The 17,165-nt window shown below is 38.1% G+C and overlaps 1 protein-coding gene across 6 annotated transcripts in view; it reads left to right on the top strand.

Moving 5' to 3' along the window:
* The window catches only part of LOC120744391 (calcium/calmodulin-dependent protein kinase type II subunit beta), a 64,854-nt gene that overhangs the window by 8,215 nt on the left and 39,474 nt on the right, over nucleotides 1-17,165 (top strand). For 4 of the 6 annotated variants that reach the window (XM_040048774.1, XM_040048771.1, XM_040048772.1 and 1 more), the window contains exons 3-6: nucleotides 204-263; nucleotides 2,141-2,195; nucleotides 2,737-2,802; nucleotides 14,069-14,141. In XM_040048774.1, the coding sequence (XP_039904708.1) occupies nucleotides 204-263; nucleotides 2,141-2,195; nucleotides 2,737-2,802; nucleotides 14,069-14,141 (254 nt within the window). Of the gene's footprint in view, nucleotides 1-203; nucleotides 264-2,140; nucleotides 2,196-2,736; nucleotides 2,803-13,304; nucleotides 13,378-14,068; nucleotides 14,142-17,165 lie in introns of those variants that run through there. The other 2 variants (XM_040048770.1, XM_040048775.1) reach the window with 2 other exon arrangements.

Genomic DNA, 17,165 nt, shown 5'->3' with positions numbered 1-17,165 from the left:
CTTTTCTTGTTTTCGCACCCCATTCTGTTCCCTATTCTTCATTTCTCAACGCATTTTATTTACTTTTTTTTCTTGTTTCATTTACTGTCATATCATACCCCTTTTTCTCCTGTTTCATCTCCTTGCCATTCGTTTTGACCACAGTGGCGTTTTCTTACTTTGCTTGTTTTGTCGCAAACTAACATAGCATTACTTCCTTGTAGACCATCAGAAACTGGAGCGGGAAGCCAGGATCTGCAGATTGCTAAAGCATCCCAACATTGGTGAGACTTTTTTTCAGATTTCTGTTTATTACATTTTTTAAAGATAACTCATCCAAGTGACTTCTTTAGTCTCAGCTGACTGCAGGTTTCCCCAACCTTATAAACAGTACAATAACGGAAACCACCCCGGTGAATGAAGAATGGGCTGTGAGGTCAGTTCCTTGATTATTAATATGCAAATTCTAATGAGAACTTAAGGTTGGGGAAACCTGCAGTCAGCTGAGATTGAAGAAGTCACTTGGATGAGTGACGAAACATTTCTCCCATTGAAAACACAGGTGTCTGAGGTGGAGTTGGGGAGGAGGTGGGTTGCACGAACTAAAGTCTGAAAGGGGGATAGACGAAGAGCACAGATTCAAATCATGCGAAGCGGAGGCTGATTGGCTCAAAGAAGGCAGATGAGAAAATAATTGGGCAAGAGTGAGAGTCTGAATAATACTAAGACAGGAGAGTACAGAAATTTAAAATGCACGGAATTGAGCATAAGTAGTTTGTAGACAGCAGGCAAGAATATTATTGGACAGAGTAATGATATCAGAATTGACTTTAACAGTGTGGGGAAATGAGATAAGAGATTACAGATCTTCCTCACTGAATTTACGCATAAGCTTCATTGGAACTGAGCAATACTTATGAATTTAGTTTTGCTTTTCTTATTTCTATTGTACAGCTGTCTATTTTGTATATGTATCTGACAACATCATGTTAGTGGGCGTGATGAGGCTTAATCAGAATGTGTTAAAGTAAGCCCTTTGCATTAGCAATCTTACTGAGTTAGCTAAACTATTGAATTATATATACAGTCATACTAAGTTGTTCTTTGTTAATATTTATTGTTTAAAATCTGTGACCCTGAGTGAAGTGAGTTGTGGGGTTGATGACTATCATCAGAAAAATCAGAAGAGTGCACAATGATCCTCTTAACAATGCACAAAGAAAGACGTGCAACGTGAACTTCAAAGACTTTGCACTGAAGTTTTGCAAGACAAACAGTAATGCTGTGTATGTTTCTAAAAATTAAAAAAAAAAAAAACATACAGGGAGATGCTGACATAAAATGGGGCATTTTTAACTCATTAAGTTATATTAAACTAATCCTTTGATAGAGGTGAACTAAAAATATTTCAACTCTCTTTAATGTATTTCAGATTTTTATTTAGACTATTTAAACACTGAAAATATTTCACTTTTAAATCTGTCAGCTTAAGATTTTTATTGATAAGCCATCATAAATGGGAAACAGGCTTTAGTGAATTGCTTAATGGAGAAATTGTCAATAACGAATGCATGAAAGGCCCCAATGTTTAACTTTTTATATTTAAAATGTAACTTCACAAACTTCTGGTTGGGATCTCATTTCTATACACTGGCTATACAGACATTAATTGTGATAAAAAAAATAAAGCAGGGTGTGCTTTAGGGTGTGGTTGCCTTGTGATGGACAAGATGCTTCCATATGGCTTTAACACTATGCAAGAGAAATGATACATCATTTGAAAGATAAACCTATAACACTCCAAAAGACACTCTAAATCTGCATCTCATTTTATATTGGCCTAAATTAACAGCCTAATTCATATCAGTGAATAAGCAATGTCCTTTGCTACCCAGAGTAGCACTAGTGTTGACTGATCAGCTGATCAGCTGTTTAGCAATATGAAATATCAGTTCTTGTGGAAAAATATCCATCAGTTAAAAAAATAGAAATAGAAAAAGCTAAAGCAATATCTATTGTTTGTTCTTACCAGTATGTCTTAAATATATAGGCTCATTTGGTCTATAATAGTGCCGAAAGGCCTTAATAAATGTGCTTTATAGCAGCCTGAATAAAAAAATGTCCTAAAACAGACCTAATTAGTCTGATATCCCTCTTGTAGTTCGTCTTCATGACAGTATCTCTGAGGAAGGCTTCCACTATCTCCTCTTTGACCTGTGAGTTGCTTCCTTTCTTTTTTACTTCTCCTGTTTCCCTCCTTCCATCCTCTACTTCTTTTTTCCCTTCTCCCCTCCCTTGTCCTCTGCCTCCTCTTTCCTCTCCAATGGTGCTTCATTTTCCACTCCCTTCCTTCAGTCCTTATGGCATCTGTCTCCTCAGTGATGCCACTGCTTTACATGATTTCTTTCTTTATACCTGCATCTCTTCATTCCTTCTTCTCTTCTTCTTTTTTCTCTTCTGTCTCCATCCCCCTTCTTGGTTCCAAGGCAGTTCCCCCATTGCATAACAGCACCCCCACCCCCTTCCTTGCGGCTCCCACTTTAGTGCACACACAGATAGATCTACACTCCCCCGCACTGGAGCCAGTCTCCATGGCAACACAGTCAGAGTGAATCCTGCAACCGGGGTTTCCCCCTAATGAGGACATCCCCCTCCTGTGTGTGTGTGTGTGTGTGTGTGTATACATTTGTGCTGTCTGAATAAAGAATAAAAATTTATATAATTTGCCATTTTAACCTCCATCTTTCTATTTCTCAGAGTGACAGGAGGGGAGCTTTTTGAGGATATTGTGGCTCGAGAATACTACAGTGAAGCAGATGCAAGGTAAACCCCTGGTGAATATTATCTTTGACCCCCTTTTTCTTCATCTTTTCTTCATCCTCTGCCTATGTCAGTCCTCCAGCCTCTACAGTCCTCCAGCAGCAACTTGGAGAGTTGTGTTCCTCTCATTAGCACGCAGATAATTTTGACACATTGTTTTTTCTTTTTTTTTTTTGGCAGAACAGGCTGTGGCTCTGACGGATTATACCTCTGCGCAATTTTCTGTGCACTGAATTGCAAATTGAGGGCGAGGAGCTTTCTCCAGAGTCCAAATTTACAGACAGATTGAAACATACAAGAAAACTGTACAAAAGGCACACATGCCCATGCCATAACCCCCTTAGGAGGCAGACTTAAATCAATTTGACTGTGGAGGCGGTTTGTGAAGGCGTGAGAGAGAAGAGAAGAAGGGGACAGAAATGTTAAAGGGAGGATGGGAAGAGGCAGAATGAGAGATGCAGTAAACTGATTTTTTTAAGCTATTTATTATTTTCCATAAACAGATTTATCCCTTAATCCTCGTCCTAACTCTGGCTCATTCATCTGTTATCCAATTCAGGACAATGAGTGATCTTTTTCACATTCGGTTTGGACTGTTATACTTCCAACATAAAATATGAAGTATTAGTCAACTATAGCGTGAGAGCCATCAAGTTTTCAAGTGAAGCAGGGTTTGTTTTGTGTCTATGCAGCAACAGTAAAACTGGAGTTTTGTATTATGTTGCCAAAAGCATTATATAAATGTTTTATCTGTGGTAATTCCTCAAATTGTAATTTAGGTAAAGTAATAAAGTACAAAATATAATAATCAATCAAATCATGATGTTTATGCTGTCAGAAAATAAATTACCATAGCTTATTGTCAATTTATTTTATATTTAAACTGTGCCAAATCACAACAACAGTCACTTCAAGGGGCTTTAAAGTAGACCCTACAATAATACAGAGAAGAACCCAACAATCATATGACCCCCTATGAGCAAGCACTTTGGCAACAATGGGAAGGAAAAAAACCCTTTTAACAGGAAGAAACCTCCAGCAGGGAGGGGTGGCCATCTGCCATCTGGGTGAGAGAATTGAAGATAGGACAAAAGACATGCTGTGAAAGAGAGCCAGGGATTAATAACAAGAATGAGTCAATGCAGAGAAGTCTATTAACACATAGTGAGTGAGAAAGGTGACTGTATCTTTAGAGTTGCCTTACCTTTAAGTTCTGTTATGGAAATCTTTGCAATCTTTGCAAAGGGGGTCAAATACATGTAATAGTCCAGAGTGTGATGAGGAGGTGCTTGATATAGAACAGAAATGAAGGACAGACAGTATTAAATTTGAAAGAGATCAGAAACTGCAAGGTGGTGGCAGGGTAGAATGTAACAGGAGGGCTTTCAGTAATCAGTAGGATGGCTTTGGAGAGTAAGAAGAGGAAGTGGGTGAAGGCAGAGGCAAGGATTAAATGGTGGAAGTTGGAGAAAGCAGAATGTTGCTCAGAGTTCAGGGAAGAGTTATGAAAGGCTCTGGGTGGTAAGAGAGAGTTATCAGATAGTACTGAGGCATTTGGTTTAGCCTTTTGACAAACTAAAGAGGACAAGGACACTTGGTGGTGGAATAAGGAAGTACAGGAAGTACAGGAAAGTATTCAAAGGCAGAGGATAGCAAAGAGTAAAAAGTAAGTCAGGGAGATGACGAAAGTAAACAGGAGTACTGGGAGGCTGGGGTACATCAAAGAAAGAGCCTGCAAAGGAAAAGGCTTTTAGTGAATTGTTGTATGTGAGATAGACACAAGGGAAAGAGAAAATTACTTTTGCTGATTGGCTAGGCAGAAAGATTTAGCTGCAAGTGATGCACAGCAGGTTAAGGTGATTAAGGAGAGAAACGGAAATGTGCTAACAAGAGAAGAGAGTGTGTTGAGAGATTGAAAGATGATAAACCTGTTCAGTTATGGAGATGTATATAGAAGAGTACAGTGGACTGTTTGGCCAGTTTTTTTTAAACACAGTTTTAAAGAATGAGAGGATGACTGAGGAATGGTAATAAAGTATACTGGCTCCAGATTCCCAGAACAACAGTAATGTGCAGAGGTATAATAAGTACAGGGGGATAGAGTTGATTTGCCTCACCGTGCAGCTATGGGAAAAAGTTGTGGAAGCTAGGTTAAGAAGAGACGCGATGAGTAGTGATTGTTTGGATACTTTTACCATTTTGTCTTATTGTAGCTGCTAGTGGTTCAATAAACACAGCAAAGAGAGGTGCCGAGAGAGGACATCTTTACCTGTCCCATTGTGTAGAATGAAGTTTTGTGAACTCAATTGATTGGTGGTGGCTGCAGTCTTTAGTGAAGTGTAAAGTGTCTTTATTCAGTCATTTAATTAATTTTCTCCAAGTGTTGGAAACAGTAATTTCTACTTAACTCTATCAAATGTTTTTTCTCTGTCTAATAATAAAATTATGGTGTTTATTGTTGTTTGAAAGCTGTATTCAATTGAAAAGTTTTTGGGAATTAGTGGATGAATATCTACTTTTAATAAAACCTTTCAGATCAAGATGAATAAGAAATTGTATGATTTTATCTAGTTCATTTTAATAACCTAACCATATTAATAAGAGATAGTGGTTGATAGTTCTCTGGATCAAGGATCTTTTGCTTCAAGAGTAATGTCATCAGGTGTTGTATTCATACTTTGGAGGACTCTTTGAAATCATTCTTATAAATAATAGAGTTAAATTGTCTAAAATGTCTTTCAAAGTGACTGGAGAAGCCTTCAGTTACAGGCATTTTATTATTGGGCATTTGATTGAGTACATTAGAGATATGGTTTTTATCTAGTGTGTTCATTTGATCTTGTGGGAGGTTTAAGGGTGTCAAGCAATTTAATGATGTATTCAATATTCAGATCATAATCTGAGGTTTATAATTACAAAACAAATCCTGAAAACATTAGTTATATCTATAGAGCTGTAAAAAAAAAAAAACACCTGATAAGTCCTAGGTAACTGTAATTATTGCTTTAACTGTGTTTTGTTTAACTAGATGTGGGATTTTACAAGGTATTCACTTGAATTATTAATACACTGGACTTTGTTGAATTGAAGTCATTGAGAGAAACTGTTGGTGTGTGTGTGTGTGTGTGTGTGTGTGTGTGTGTGTGTGTGTGTGTGTGTGTGTGTGTGTGTGTGTGTGTTTTCTTTCTGTTTTTGTTTACTAGATCATTTAGTTCTGAAGTGAAAAGTTATTATTAATCTCAGGCTCTCATCCACAGCATCTCTTTTGTCCTGTCTCCCTCCCATCAAACCCAAACAGTTGTAGCAGATAGTTACCCGTCTGTGAGCCTGGTCCTCCCGAAGGTTTCTTCCTGTTAAAAGGGAGTTTTGCCATTCCACTGTCACCAAGTGCTTGCTCACAGGGGGGTTGTCTGATTTTTTGGATTTTCTCTTTATTATTGTAGACTTGTTGTTTTACAACATAAAGCACATTGAGGCAATTGTTTTTTGGCACTATAAAAATAAAACTAAGTTAAATTGAAAAAATCTTCAAGCTCCAAGGACAAAAAAACTGCTCTGGGTCCTAACTCTGGAATTACACTAAATGTGAACAAATTTCAAAAAAGAAAGGTCATTATATATCCAAATGGTCCAGTTTAAAACTTCATTGACATTGTAATGTTCAACAAGAACACTTTGCTTGCCATTATTGAAAACAATAAGTCACAAACAGAATAATAAATTGTAATCAGTTTGACCAGATATGACATTGGTAATACTACTCTTTGGTGCTTCCCAAATAAAGTTCATCAACGACTTCACAATATACTGTACCATAACTGCAACTTGACTGGATGGACGATGCATACAACCACAAGCCACTTATACATACTAATCAAATTCAAATTCAAATTCAAATTTTATTTGTCATATACACAGTCATACACAGTACAATATGCAGTGAAATGCTTACACAACTGCTCGTGACCTAAAGAAAAAAAGAAAAGGCTATGAATAAGATAGGAAATGAATATGAAAATTAAAAAGGGTAAATTTAACTAGGAAGGAATAAAATAAAATAAAATCACTAAACAGTATGTTAAACAATATGTTTAATGAAACAGAACTCACAGACAGTCAGTGGTGCTAAATATGGGGAAACATGTTGTCAGCTGAGACTGAACAAATCACTTGTCAGAGTAATGACATGTTTCTTCCAGTTGAAATGCATCATCCCCATGCACATAATCGGCTTTCTTGGATTTCTTTACCTGGCTGATTAAGGATGCATCAAGACATTTTCTGTCTTTTTATTTAAAAAAAAAAAAAAATCACAGATTTAGATCACAGCCTTTATTTCTGTTTAATGAGTAATATTAGAAAGTTGCATAAAGATCCATCCACACACCTGCAGAAAGGGGCTGCATGAACTTGCCTCTAACGAACAAATGCTATACTAATGCTTTGCCAGTTTGAAAAGTCTCTCAACCAATTAAAGGAGATCTGAAGATCAAAAGATATTTAAAAAAAGATAGGAATTTGTGTTAAACTATAAGGAAAGTTATTCCTCTAATTTTAACCTTTACTTTCCCTGTTATTCTCTGTTCTTTCCTTCAGCTGTCTTCAATCTCCCCTGTTCTCTTTGCATAAATTATGTGTGTGTCTGTGTGTGTGTGGCACTCTGTGTGTTCATGTGTGGGTGTGTGACTAGCAGGTCTTGATTTCTGTCCAACAGTATCTCACTAATGGTTTCCTCTCCATACTCCATCTGTACGCAGAATCACTCAGTCTCTCCCTTCTTTCTCTACCCTGTTCATGCCTCACTCACTCTAGATGACCAAAAAACAGATTTCCTGTTTCTTAACCTCTTCTGGTGTCCAACCATATGGATTCATTTGGTTTTATGTGTCAGCTTTTCACATACTTTAGTTGTTACTTGAATTTCTGTCCACCACAAATCAGTGTGTAAAATAATTCCACAGAAAACTGATAATGAGTCCTCTGAATCAGTGGTCTCCAACTTTTTTTGCGACACTGACCGGCTTATGTCCAACAATATTTTCACGGACCAGCCTTTAAGGTGTCGTGGATAAATACAACAAAGTAAAACCAGTACCAGTACCAAAAAAAAAGAAGATTTATTCATAACACACGGGAAAAGACCCAGGGTAACCGAGTTAACGATAAAAATGATTAAAAAATAATGATAAAAACCCTGAAAACCCTAAATTTCACACCCGAGCCTCAACTCTTGCGGCCTGGTACCAAACGACTCACGGACCAGTCCGTGGCCTGGAGGTCCATCCCCAGAGGTTGCATCCTAATGACTCTGTCACAGTCTTGTATATTTTTTTCCTCCAGCACAATCATCACGTCTGCATTTTAATTTTTCTTTGTTAGTCTGCACCATGGGTAAAGACTTGCAGAGCTGGCATTTTTTTATCTCCCTCACAGGAAGAAACTAGCAATGATACAAGAACCACTAATGTAATTCTTGGCGAGTCAAAATGGGTGGGTATCCCATTAAAATGATCTCAACTTTGAAGCGATGTGTCACGTTGGCTGTGTAGAAGGCAGGTTAGGACCCAAATGCAGGACTTCAAAAGAACAATGCAAAACTCAAAACAGCTTTATTGCTGAGCAAAAGACAATAAATACATTATACAAAATAAATCTGACCAGGCAGAAAACAGGAACTCATGAGATAGGCATAAACGAGGGAACATGGACAACGTGGAGCGTACAGCAAGATAAACACAGCCTAGAAGGAGAACATGGCAAAGGGCAAGGGAAGACTGAGACAATATAAACACACAGAGAATACTGAGGGAACAGACCACAGGTGGGAACACAGCGGACACTAATCACAGACTAATGAGACAAGGAGAGCAAAACTGAACATACTGGAGACGAGACACAGGCTACCAAAATAAAACAGGAAGCAACAGAGAATGGGAACGGAAATGCAGGTAAACAAATATAGCAACCCAGATTAAGACATGAGAACGGACAAGGACAAGAGATATACACGGAGACATGACTGACATGGAGACCTGGACAAAGATACACTAGCTTGATGCAGACAGAAGACAAAACACAGACAAGATAGAGTTTACGCAGAAGATGAAGCAGAAGAGACTGGGACACAATGAAGAAAGAAGGGAGCGGACTTCACAATGAAACAGTGGACTAGAACCACAAAGACTTAATATAATACTCAATACAAAATAATAAAGACTAGAACATAAATAACATCACATCCCCAAAAGAAAACATAAAGATTCTACAAAACTAAGACCCCTGGGTCCAAGACACCATAACTGAAGAAACAACCAAAGGGAGTGAAGTGTGGTAAATACATTTGAGGGTTATCTATGCAGCCAGGTACACTAGTGACCAAAGTTCAGCTACAAATGATGTGCTGGAAGCATCTAAGCTTTACAGTCCAATATTTCAGTTCAGTTTTATTTATACAGCAGAGTCGCAGGGTTAACAGAGAGCCACTCACACCTATGGCCAAATTTAGAATCAGCAATTAACCTAACCTTACTAATTGCATATCTTTGGACTGTGGGAGATCCAGATTACCCAGCGAAAACCAAAACAGCTACAGATTAGAACATGCAAACCCTACAAAGGCTGTGGCCAGATGGTGGATTCAAACCTTGCTCTGAGGCAACAGTGCTAACCAACACACCACCATGCTACCAGCATTTTAAAGCTGACCGCACAGCTGGCTATAACAAAATTTGAAAATAACAATTAATATCTTGTTTTTCTTAAGAAGAATAGGAAATGAATTATTACTAAAGTCCTCCAGTATCTCTCTTTTCCAGTATACATGCTGCTCTGCCTCAGTCTTCAGCCTTTCACCTCCTCAGCTCTGCTCCTCTGTGGTGCTCTGCTCCAGATTTCACTCTTCATATTCTGGACATCTCTGTTTAGTGCAGTTATTATTCCTCTGCTGCTCTGCATAGCCAGCAACATGTCCATGTGTCCATGCATTCATTATCCCTGCTGATCACAGCTCAATATCCTATTTGCAACCTGTTCAGCCCTGTTCAGAATCTTCTATCTAACTAGCTGCTATAGCTAATTTGACTATTGGGTAATTAAGAGCTAACTTTACTGTGTGCACCAACAAGTCAAGAAGTGAAGCTGATGTTGATTCATAGCTCTATCACTGCATTGTTTTTCCTTGAAGCTGAGTCAAATTGAAGTAAAGAAATATTTCAACCAGCACTGAAGAATACATGCCAGGACATGTGCTGGTTATTACTTGTCTTCAATTTGGATATGCACCTTGACAACACTGGACAACAGCTAGATAGCTTACACTTTACTGTATACAGGCATTGCAAAAGTGTCTCTACATTCTTTCTGAAAGCCACAAAGGGGTGATTGCTGTGGTTTCAAAAAGAAATATGGTTGTACATGTAAGAAATCTGTGGGAAAATGGCGCTCTGATCCCTTGATCTGTTATTTGCACTAAACTGATGAGTGTACAGTCTCAATAAGTAGTTTCAAGTATTACTGACTATAAAAAGGACATTTATTTTAAAAAGAAGAACTGAACATGCTTTTTGAAATGCAGAGTTAGAATCGAATCACCAAATAATTTCTATGAAGCTACATAGCAGAGGAAAGTCCAGTGAATGTAGCCTAGATGCTGGTGGTGGCCAGGATAAGGTAGATATGGGGAGGATGAATGTGCTTCTTAAAGGCAGAGTGATAAAACAGCAATGACGTTTAAAGCACATGGAAAACAGAATGATTGGCTCACAGAGGGCAGGCAAAAAAAAAACAAAAAAAGAATGGGTCAGAGTGATGACAGAATTGAGTTTGTTTATCGTGGGAAAGCAGACGTGTTGCAAAGGATACAGCTCAAACACACAGGAATGGAAACAGATGGATGAATATAGATCTTCCTTACTGAACTTGTGTTCGACCTTAACCCTCTCAGGCCCAAATTAAGTTTTGTGTTACTAATGCACAACCAAGTCCTGCAGTGGTACTTCTGAGTAAAAAAAACTCATAAAATATGTATGTGGGGTAATCAGGTTGTTAGGTCTTAACTGTTGCAAATCTGCAACGTCTGCCTGGAGAGGGTTAATTTCGTGAATTATGTTTTAGACTCCATCGTGTATTAGTGCAAGCCTACTTAGGTAAATGGCAGATGGCAGAAGTTTCTCCGTCAGAGTCCCCCTTTTCTCATCACATTGGATATCAAAAATCCAAGATGGTTATGGTGAAAATGTTGAGTTTCTGGCTTTGTAATGGGACTAATCTTTCTTAAAGCCTGATAATACTTTCCACACTCACAAGTCTACTAGGGTATGCTTGCTTCTGAGTGATGTAAATGTCATCATCACATAGTGAGCAAATGCTTGCTTTTTTGTGTCCACAGAGAATTTATATTACAATGCATGTGCCCTTGATAGTGGACTTTAAAGAAATATCACAAGAATGACTACTTGACTATCAGGTCTCCAGCTCAGCTGTCCATGTCCTTGTTTGCAATGGACTATAATCAAGTCATTTCATATGCTAAGTGTGTTAGTGGTCTTAGTCTCTCCAAAGCCTGTTTTATTGATAATTACTCAATAAAATTACTAATTTTAAACCATTTTTAAACCATTTTATATGCTTTGACAAATGGCAAATCTACTTTGGGATTGACACATATGGATGTGTTGTTTACTTCTTATTCAAGTCCATACCTAATCTGTGATATTCAGCTAGAAAAAACACAAGAAGGCAACAGTAAAAATACTGCAAACATGAGGGTTCAGAATTTCCTTCTGTCCATTTTTTCAGTCACTTACCAGTTGAGAGTCAGCGGGCTTATCACAGCTTTCATAGGTGACATTTCTAACCACTGCACAACTGTGCCATCCAACTTCAAAAAAGTAATGAGTAATGTTACTGTAGCTTTGTCTGTCTTTTGCCATGGTGTGAAAAAAGTGTTTGCACCTTCCTTATTTCCTATTTTTTTGTATGTTTGTCACACTTAAATGTTTCAGATCAAACAAATTTAAATATTAGACAAAGATAACACAAGTAAACACAAAATGCTGTTTTGAATAAAGGTATGTTTTTTTTTTTATTAAGGGGAATAAATTCCAACCCTACATGGCCCTGTGTGAAAAAGCAATTGCCCCCTAAATCTAATAACTGGTTGGGCCACCCTTTAGCAGCAACAACTGCAATTTAGCATTTGTGATAACTGGCAATCTTTTCCAGTCTTTTCTAGTGCTGTGGAGGACTTTTGGCCCACTCATTTTTGCAGAGTTGTTCTAATTCAGCCACATTAAAGGGTTTTAGAACATAAACCATCTTTTTAAGGTTATGCCACATGTTGTTGTTGTGGTGGTATTTTGGATCATTGTCCTACTGCACAACCCAAGTGCGCTTCAGTTTGAGATCACAAAAAGATGGCTGAACATTCTCCTTCAGGATCTTTTGGTACACAGCAGAATTCATGGTTCCATTTACCACAGCAAGTCTTCTGGGTCTTGAAGCAGCAAAACACTCTTAGGAAGGTTCACCACTGTTCCATGTTTTCACCATTTGTAAATAATGGTTCTCACTGTAGTTCGCTGAAGTCCCACAGCTTTAGAAATGGCTTTATAACCTTTTCCAGATCAACAGATCTCAGTTATTTTGTTTCTAATCTGTTTCTGAATTTCCTTGGATCGCGGCATGGTGTCTGGCTTTTGAGGATCTTTTGGTCTACTCCACTTTGTCAGGGCAGTCCTATTAAAGTGATTAGTGAGTTCACTAAAGAAAGTGAACTCCGCTTTCCAAAGATGTAAAACACCACAGTTAATTTATGTTATAAAACATAAATTTACTGGGGGCAATCACTTTTTCGCAGAGGGCCACGTAGGCATGGATTTTTCCCCCCCTTGATAATAAACAGCTTTACCTAGAAAGTGCATTTTGTGTTATATTTGTTTAATGTTTAAATTTGTTTGATGATCTGAAACATTTAAGTGTGACAAATGTGTGACAAAAAACAGGAAAACAGTTTTTTCACACCACTGTACACACAGTCTGTTTTAGCAACAATTGTAAAGTACACAGTTTCATGTTCGGTTTTGTTAGTAATATGATGACAGGTCTACAAAGCTCCTTTTCTCTTATTGTCACATAGTGCAGCTGTGTTTTCAGGTTTACACACTCTGGAGGCCATTTTAGAAAAGCTCCATGTACATGGATTAAAAATTCACTTTTAATTTGAACAGAATAGCAAGACCAAGAAACAAAGATATGTTTATGAACTGAATGAAATCTTAGCAATGGAGATTTAAAAAAAACTCTATATGTCTAGTCTAGTCAAATCAGGAAATATGTAAAGTGCTTCTCACATCAACTCCCTCGCTTCCTCGCCCTGCAACAGCCTCTGTGCCTCAGATCTTCCCGTTCTCTTCTCTGTCCACTTCTTTCTTACTATGTTTTTGGTCCCTTTCCTTCTCGTGTTGCTTCCTTTATCTGGTCTTCACTCTGTTGTTCTGTCTCCACAGTCACTGTATTCATCAGATTCTAGACAGTGTCTCTTACACCCACCACCATGACATAGTGCACAGGGACCTCAAGGTGTGTGTGTGTCTCTCACTGTGTTGCATTGCTGTGCACCCTCTGTACAAGAGCTGCTTGTATTTTATAGTCCTGTTTTTTAATTTTTGCCTGTGATTTGATACAAGTTTTGTTTGTGCCTGCTGCCTGTTTGTTTGTCTCCCCTTGCCTGTCTTGCCTGTCTTCTGGTTCTGCTTTTGCAGCTCTTGTTGTACTATTTTAGAAGTCTGAAATATATTTACAATTCCTGTGGGTCCTAGGACTGTCATACTTTGAGCAAGAGTGACTGAGTGAGTGAGAAAACCTGAGAAAGGGTGAAGGAGTAGAGGTCAATAGAGTGGCAGCAGCGACAACTTTAAATACTTGCAGAATCCTTTCCTCAAAGGCTTTGTTATCACTGCTGCTAAATAAATTACACACAAAAATATACAGGTTAGACAGAGTGTCTCCCACACAGAGCTGCAGAGCCCTCCTACGCTGCCTGACTAATATTTGGCACTTTCTTTAAAACAGAAAATAGCAAACTGCACACATTCTCTCTGTGTAGCTCACAGACAGGTTCACACTTTTTTATATGTGTGTGCAAACGTGTTGAGTGTGGAAGAGAGAGCTGGTTCCTACACTGAAAACATGTATGTGTGCCTGTGACAGTTGGGGCTCAATGTGCTAAATGTGTTCAGACTAACCTGCTCCCCCTGCTGTCTGCATGCAGTCATTGCATCCAGCAGATCCTGGAGGCCGTGCTCCACTGCCATCAGATGGGTGTGGTTCACAGAGATCTCAAGGTGAGTCACGAGCAGGTCATGTGTCTGTGTTCATGTAGGTGTGTGAATTTTAGCTGCACAGCTATAAAATCAGTATAAGGAACATTCTGTACTATGTTCAGGTCAGGTTTAGCTCAGGGACAAGAGTCCATGAAGGAAAAATATAGAGCTTCCACAAAAAGAATGATACCTTCCAAATGTTTCTGGAAGAAAAAAAAAAGATTTTCTTTTTCAGGCAAATGGCCAGCATGACAAAAACACATGAAAGTTATACAAACAGATACCTGCCTCAAAATGTATATCCTATATATATATAAGGATATGTACATCTAAATATCATAGGTATAGAAATGATAAGAAATGACAGAAAAAGATGTAATGATTGGCTAAAGGGAGCATGTTAAAGGAGGATAGCAATGGGCCCAGGACTGAACCTGGAGGAATCCCACATATCAGCCACATATTGGAATAACAAACTCATTATTGAAATGTTATAAAATTTTTGTTATAAAAACAAAACAACTTCACTATTACTATTACTGTGTCACAAATGTTGTGATGAACAATGTAATTCAACAACAACAACAACCCTCCTAAATGTTCACAAATATGGTAATCATTAAATTTCATAAATCTGCATACTATAAATAGAATAGTGTGACACAACCTGCTTTTCATATGTAAACGTCTGCAAATATCTGCAAATATTTCATCAGGAACTATAGACCTTATAAACCAGAATGTGACCACTGTTCTGCACTGTAGCATTATAAATTTTGCTGCATGTTTATGCCTTTACATTACAAATTATTAATTATGAACAGTGCCGGTTTTTCGAAAAGTGTTCCGAATTTTAAAAAAAGGTTCTATGTGGAATTCCCTCTGTTATATGTGAGTGGTATAGCAGTTACGTTTTGTTGAGTTTTGTCATCTGTATTGCAGTTTGGTCTGGATATCATCTTCTGATGTCATGTTGTCTGTTTGCCTGATGAAGACCCAGTATGGCTGTGGTCTCACTTTTTTGTAAATCAGTAAGCGGTTCTCCATAGTTCTGTGTTTTGTCTGACTGTTGTAATTGACAGCTGGTAAGTGCAGTGAAAATATTTATATCCAGCATGTCTGTGCATGTCTATGGGCTGGATTTATCAAAACGTGCATGAGTGTTTGTGCACATATGTTCAAGTTCTGTCTTGTGCATGCACTTGAGTGGACTACAACTGAAAGAGAAATTTCATAGCAGTTGGAAACCTTGTGTCTGCTCACCTCCAGTGCTGCAGTGATGTATACCACGCAGCTGATGTTCTTTTGATTAAGTTCCTTTGGACTTTCATTGAACTGCTTCATGTTTAAGCAGGATATGTATATATATCTGAACAGGTAACAATGAATCCCTGTTCACAGATGAAAGTAACTAATCCTTCACAGAGGAATGTTTGAATATTTTTTGTGTATATCAAGCGTTCCTCTTATTATCATGTGCTGTTTCTTACAGCATAGATACATACTGCAGCTGTATAAAACAATATCTGCTGTACTGAATTACATACATTTTTTTAGTGATTTGTGCAGTATGTATGAGTAGCAAATAAACAAATTAAAAAAAACAATGTTAATAACAAACCAACATATAATTAAAGAACAACCTAAAGCTCTATAAAGAACAAAAAAACCCAAATAATTTTTTGTAACGATGCAGTCAAGACAAAATATTGTCAAGAATGTATGTTAACATTAATATAGCAATTTACATTACATTTATAGCAGAAATCTGTGTGATGGCTTTTTATTGATTTTAAGACTATATAAACTTAGTACAAAAAGTAAAGAAATCTGTGTTTGGTCATTAATGAATAAATAAATAATATTTAATAAATTACTAAATAAAATTAATAAATCTTGTGCTGTTGGAAAGCCTTTTTATTTCCCCTTAAATGGTCTTGAAAAGCTTGCCAAATGTTCTATTCCATGACCGTGTACTTCATGGGGCAGGATCAAAGGACAAAGGACAGAGGCCTTGGCAGAGATGATTCAGCTCAGGGAGCTGGTGAGGTGGCCAGTGGCGGAGACTAAGTAGCTGTGGGGGCTAGTTGGACCCCACAGCTACTGGCCAATGGAGTAGATAAATCATACCCTGAGGGCTCAGGATACTCAGAAGACTCTTCTGATGTCTGGGTCCACAGCAGCTCCAGCGCGGGATACAGTGGAAGCTCCAAGTTGGCTAGACTAGTTTGTTCAGAATTCACTGGGTTCACTTGCTGAGACACAGATTCAGGATAGGCCTTGGGTAGATCAGCACTCTCTCTGACCCAGGAAATATAGAAACTAAGGCAGCCTGTACAACCCGAGGAGCCCTCTCTTCTGTGGAAACAGCTCCCAATTTGGATTTGGGAGACAGACACACTGTCTGCTTTTAAGATTAGGCTTAAAATTTTCCTTTTTGACAAAGCATTTTCTTAGGTCTGGATTAGGTGACCCTGAATTAGTGCAATAACCTTAGGCTCCTTGGGGTGTAATGCACTAGTGCACTAATGCACAAGCGTTCACTCACCTTTCTTTCACTCACTATGTTTTTAAACACTACTCTCCACGTAATTATTATTATTATTCATTCCTGGCTCTCTTCCAGAGTGTGTCTTTTGTCCTGTCTTCCTCCCCTTGAAACCAACCAGTTATGGCACATGGCTGCTGGGGAAGTTCTTCTTGTTAAAAAAGGACTTTTTCCTTCCCACTGTCCGCAAAGTGCTTGCTAATAGGGGGCCATCTGATTGTTGTTGTTGTTGTTTTTTATTTTCTCTGTGTTATTGTAGGGTCTTTACCTAACAATATAAAACCCCTTAGGGAACTGTTGTTGTGATTTGGTGCTACATAAACAAGATTAAATTGAACTGAATTGAATTGAATTGTCCTATAATCGTCAATTACTGTGAAGTAGCTGGGAGTAAGAAGTGGGAATAACCAGCTAGTGAAGCAGTTGAGGTTTGTGAGATTTTATACCTTCGAATGCTGAGATAGCAGCTGGCCAAGCCCTCATATCAGCTGTTTCTC

The sequence above is a fragment of the Simochromis diagramma genome, unplaced genomic scaffold (assembly GCF_900408965.1).
Source record: "Simochromis diagramma unplaced genomic scaffold, fSimDia1.1 OVJJ01000683.1, whole genome shotgun sequence".
Classification (NCBI taxonomy): domain Eukaryota; kingdom Metazoa; phylum Chordata; class Actinopteri; order Cichliformes; family Cichlidae; genus Simochromis; species Simochromis diagramma.
The sequence above is the reverse complement of the archived record's forward strand: the minus strand, read 5'-3'. Positions and strand labels throughout refer to the sequence as shown.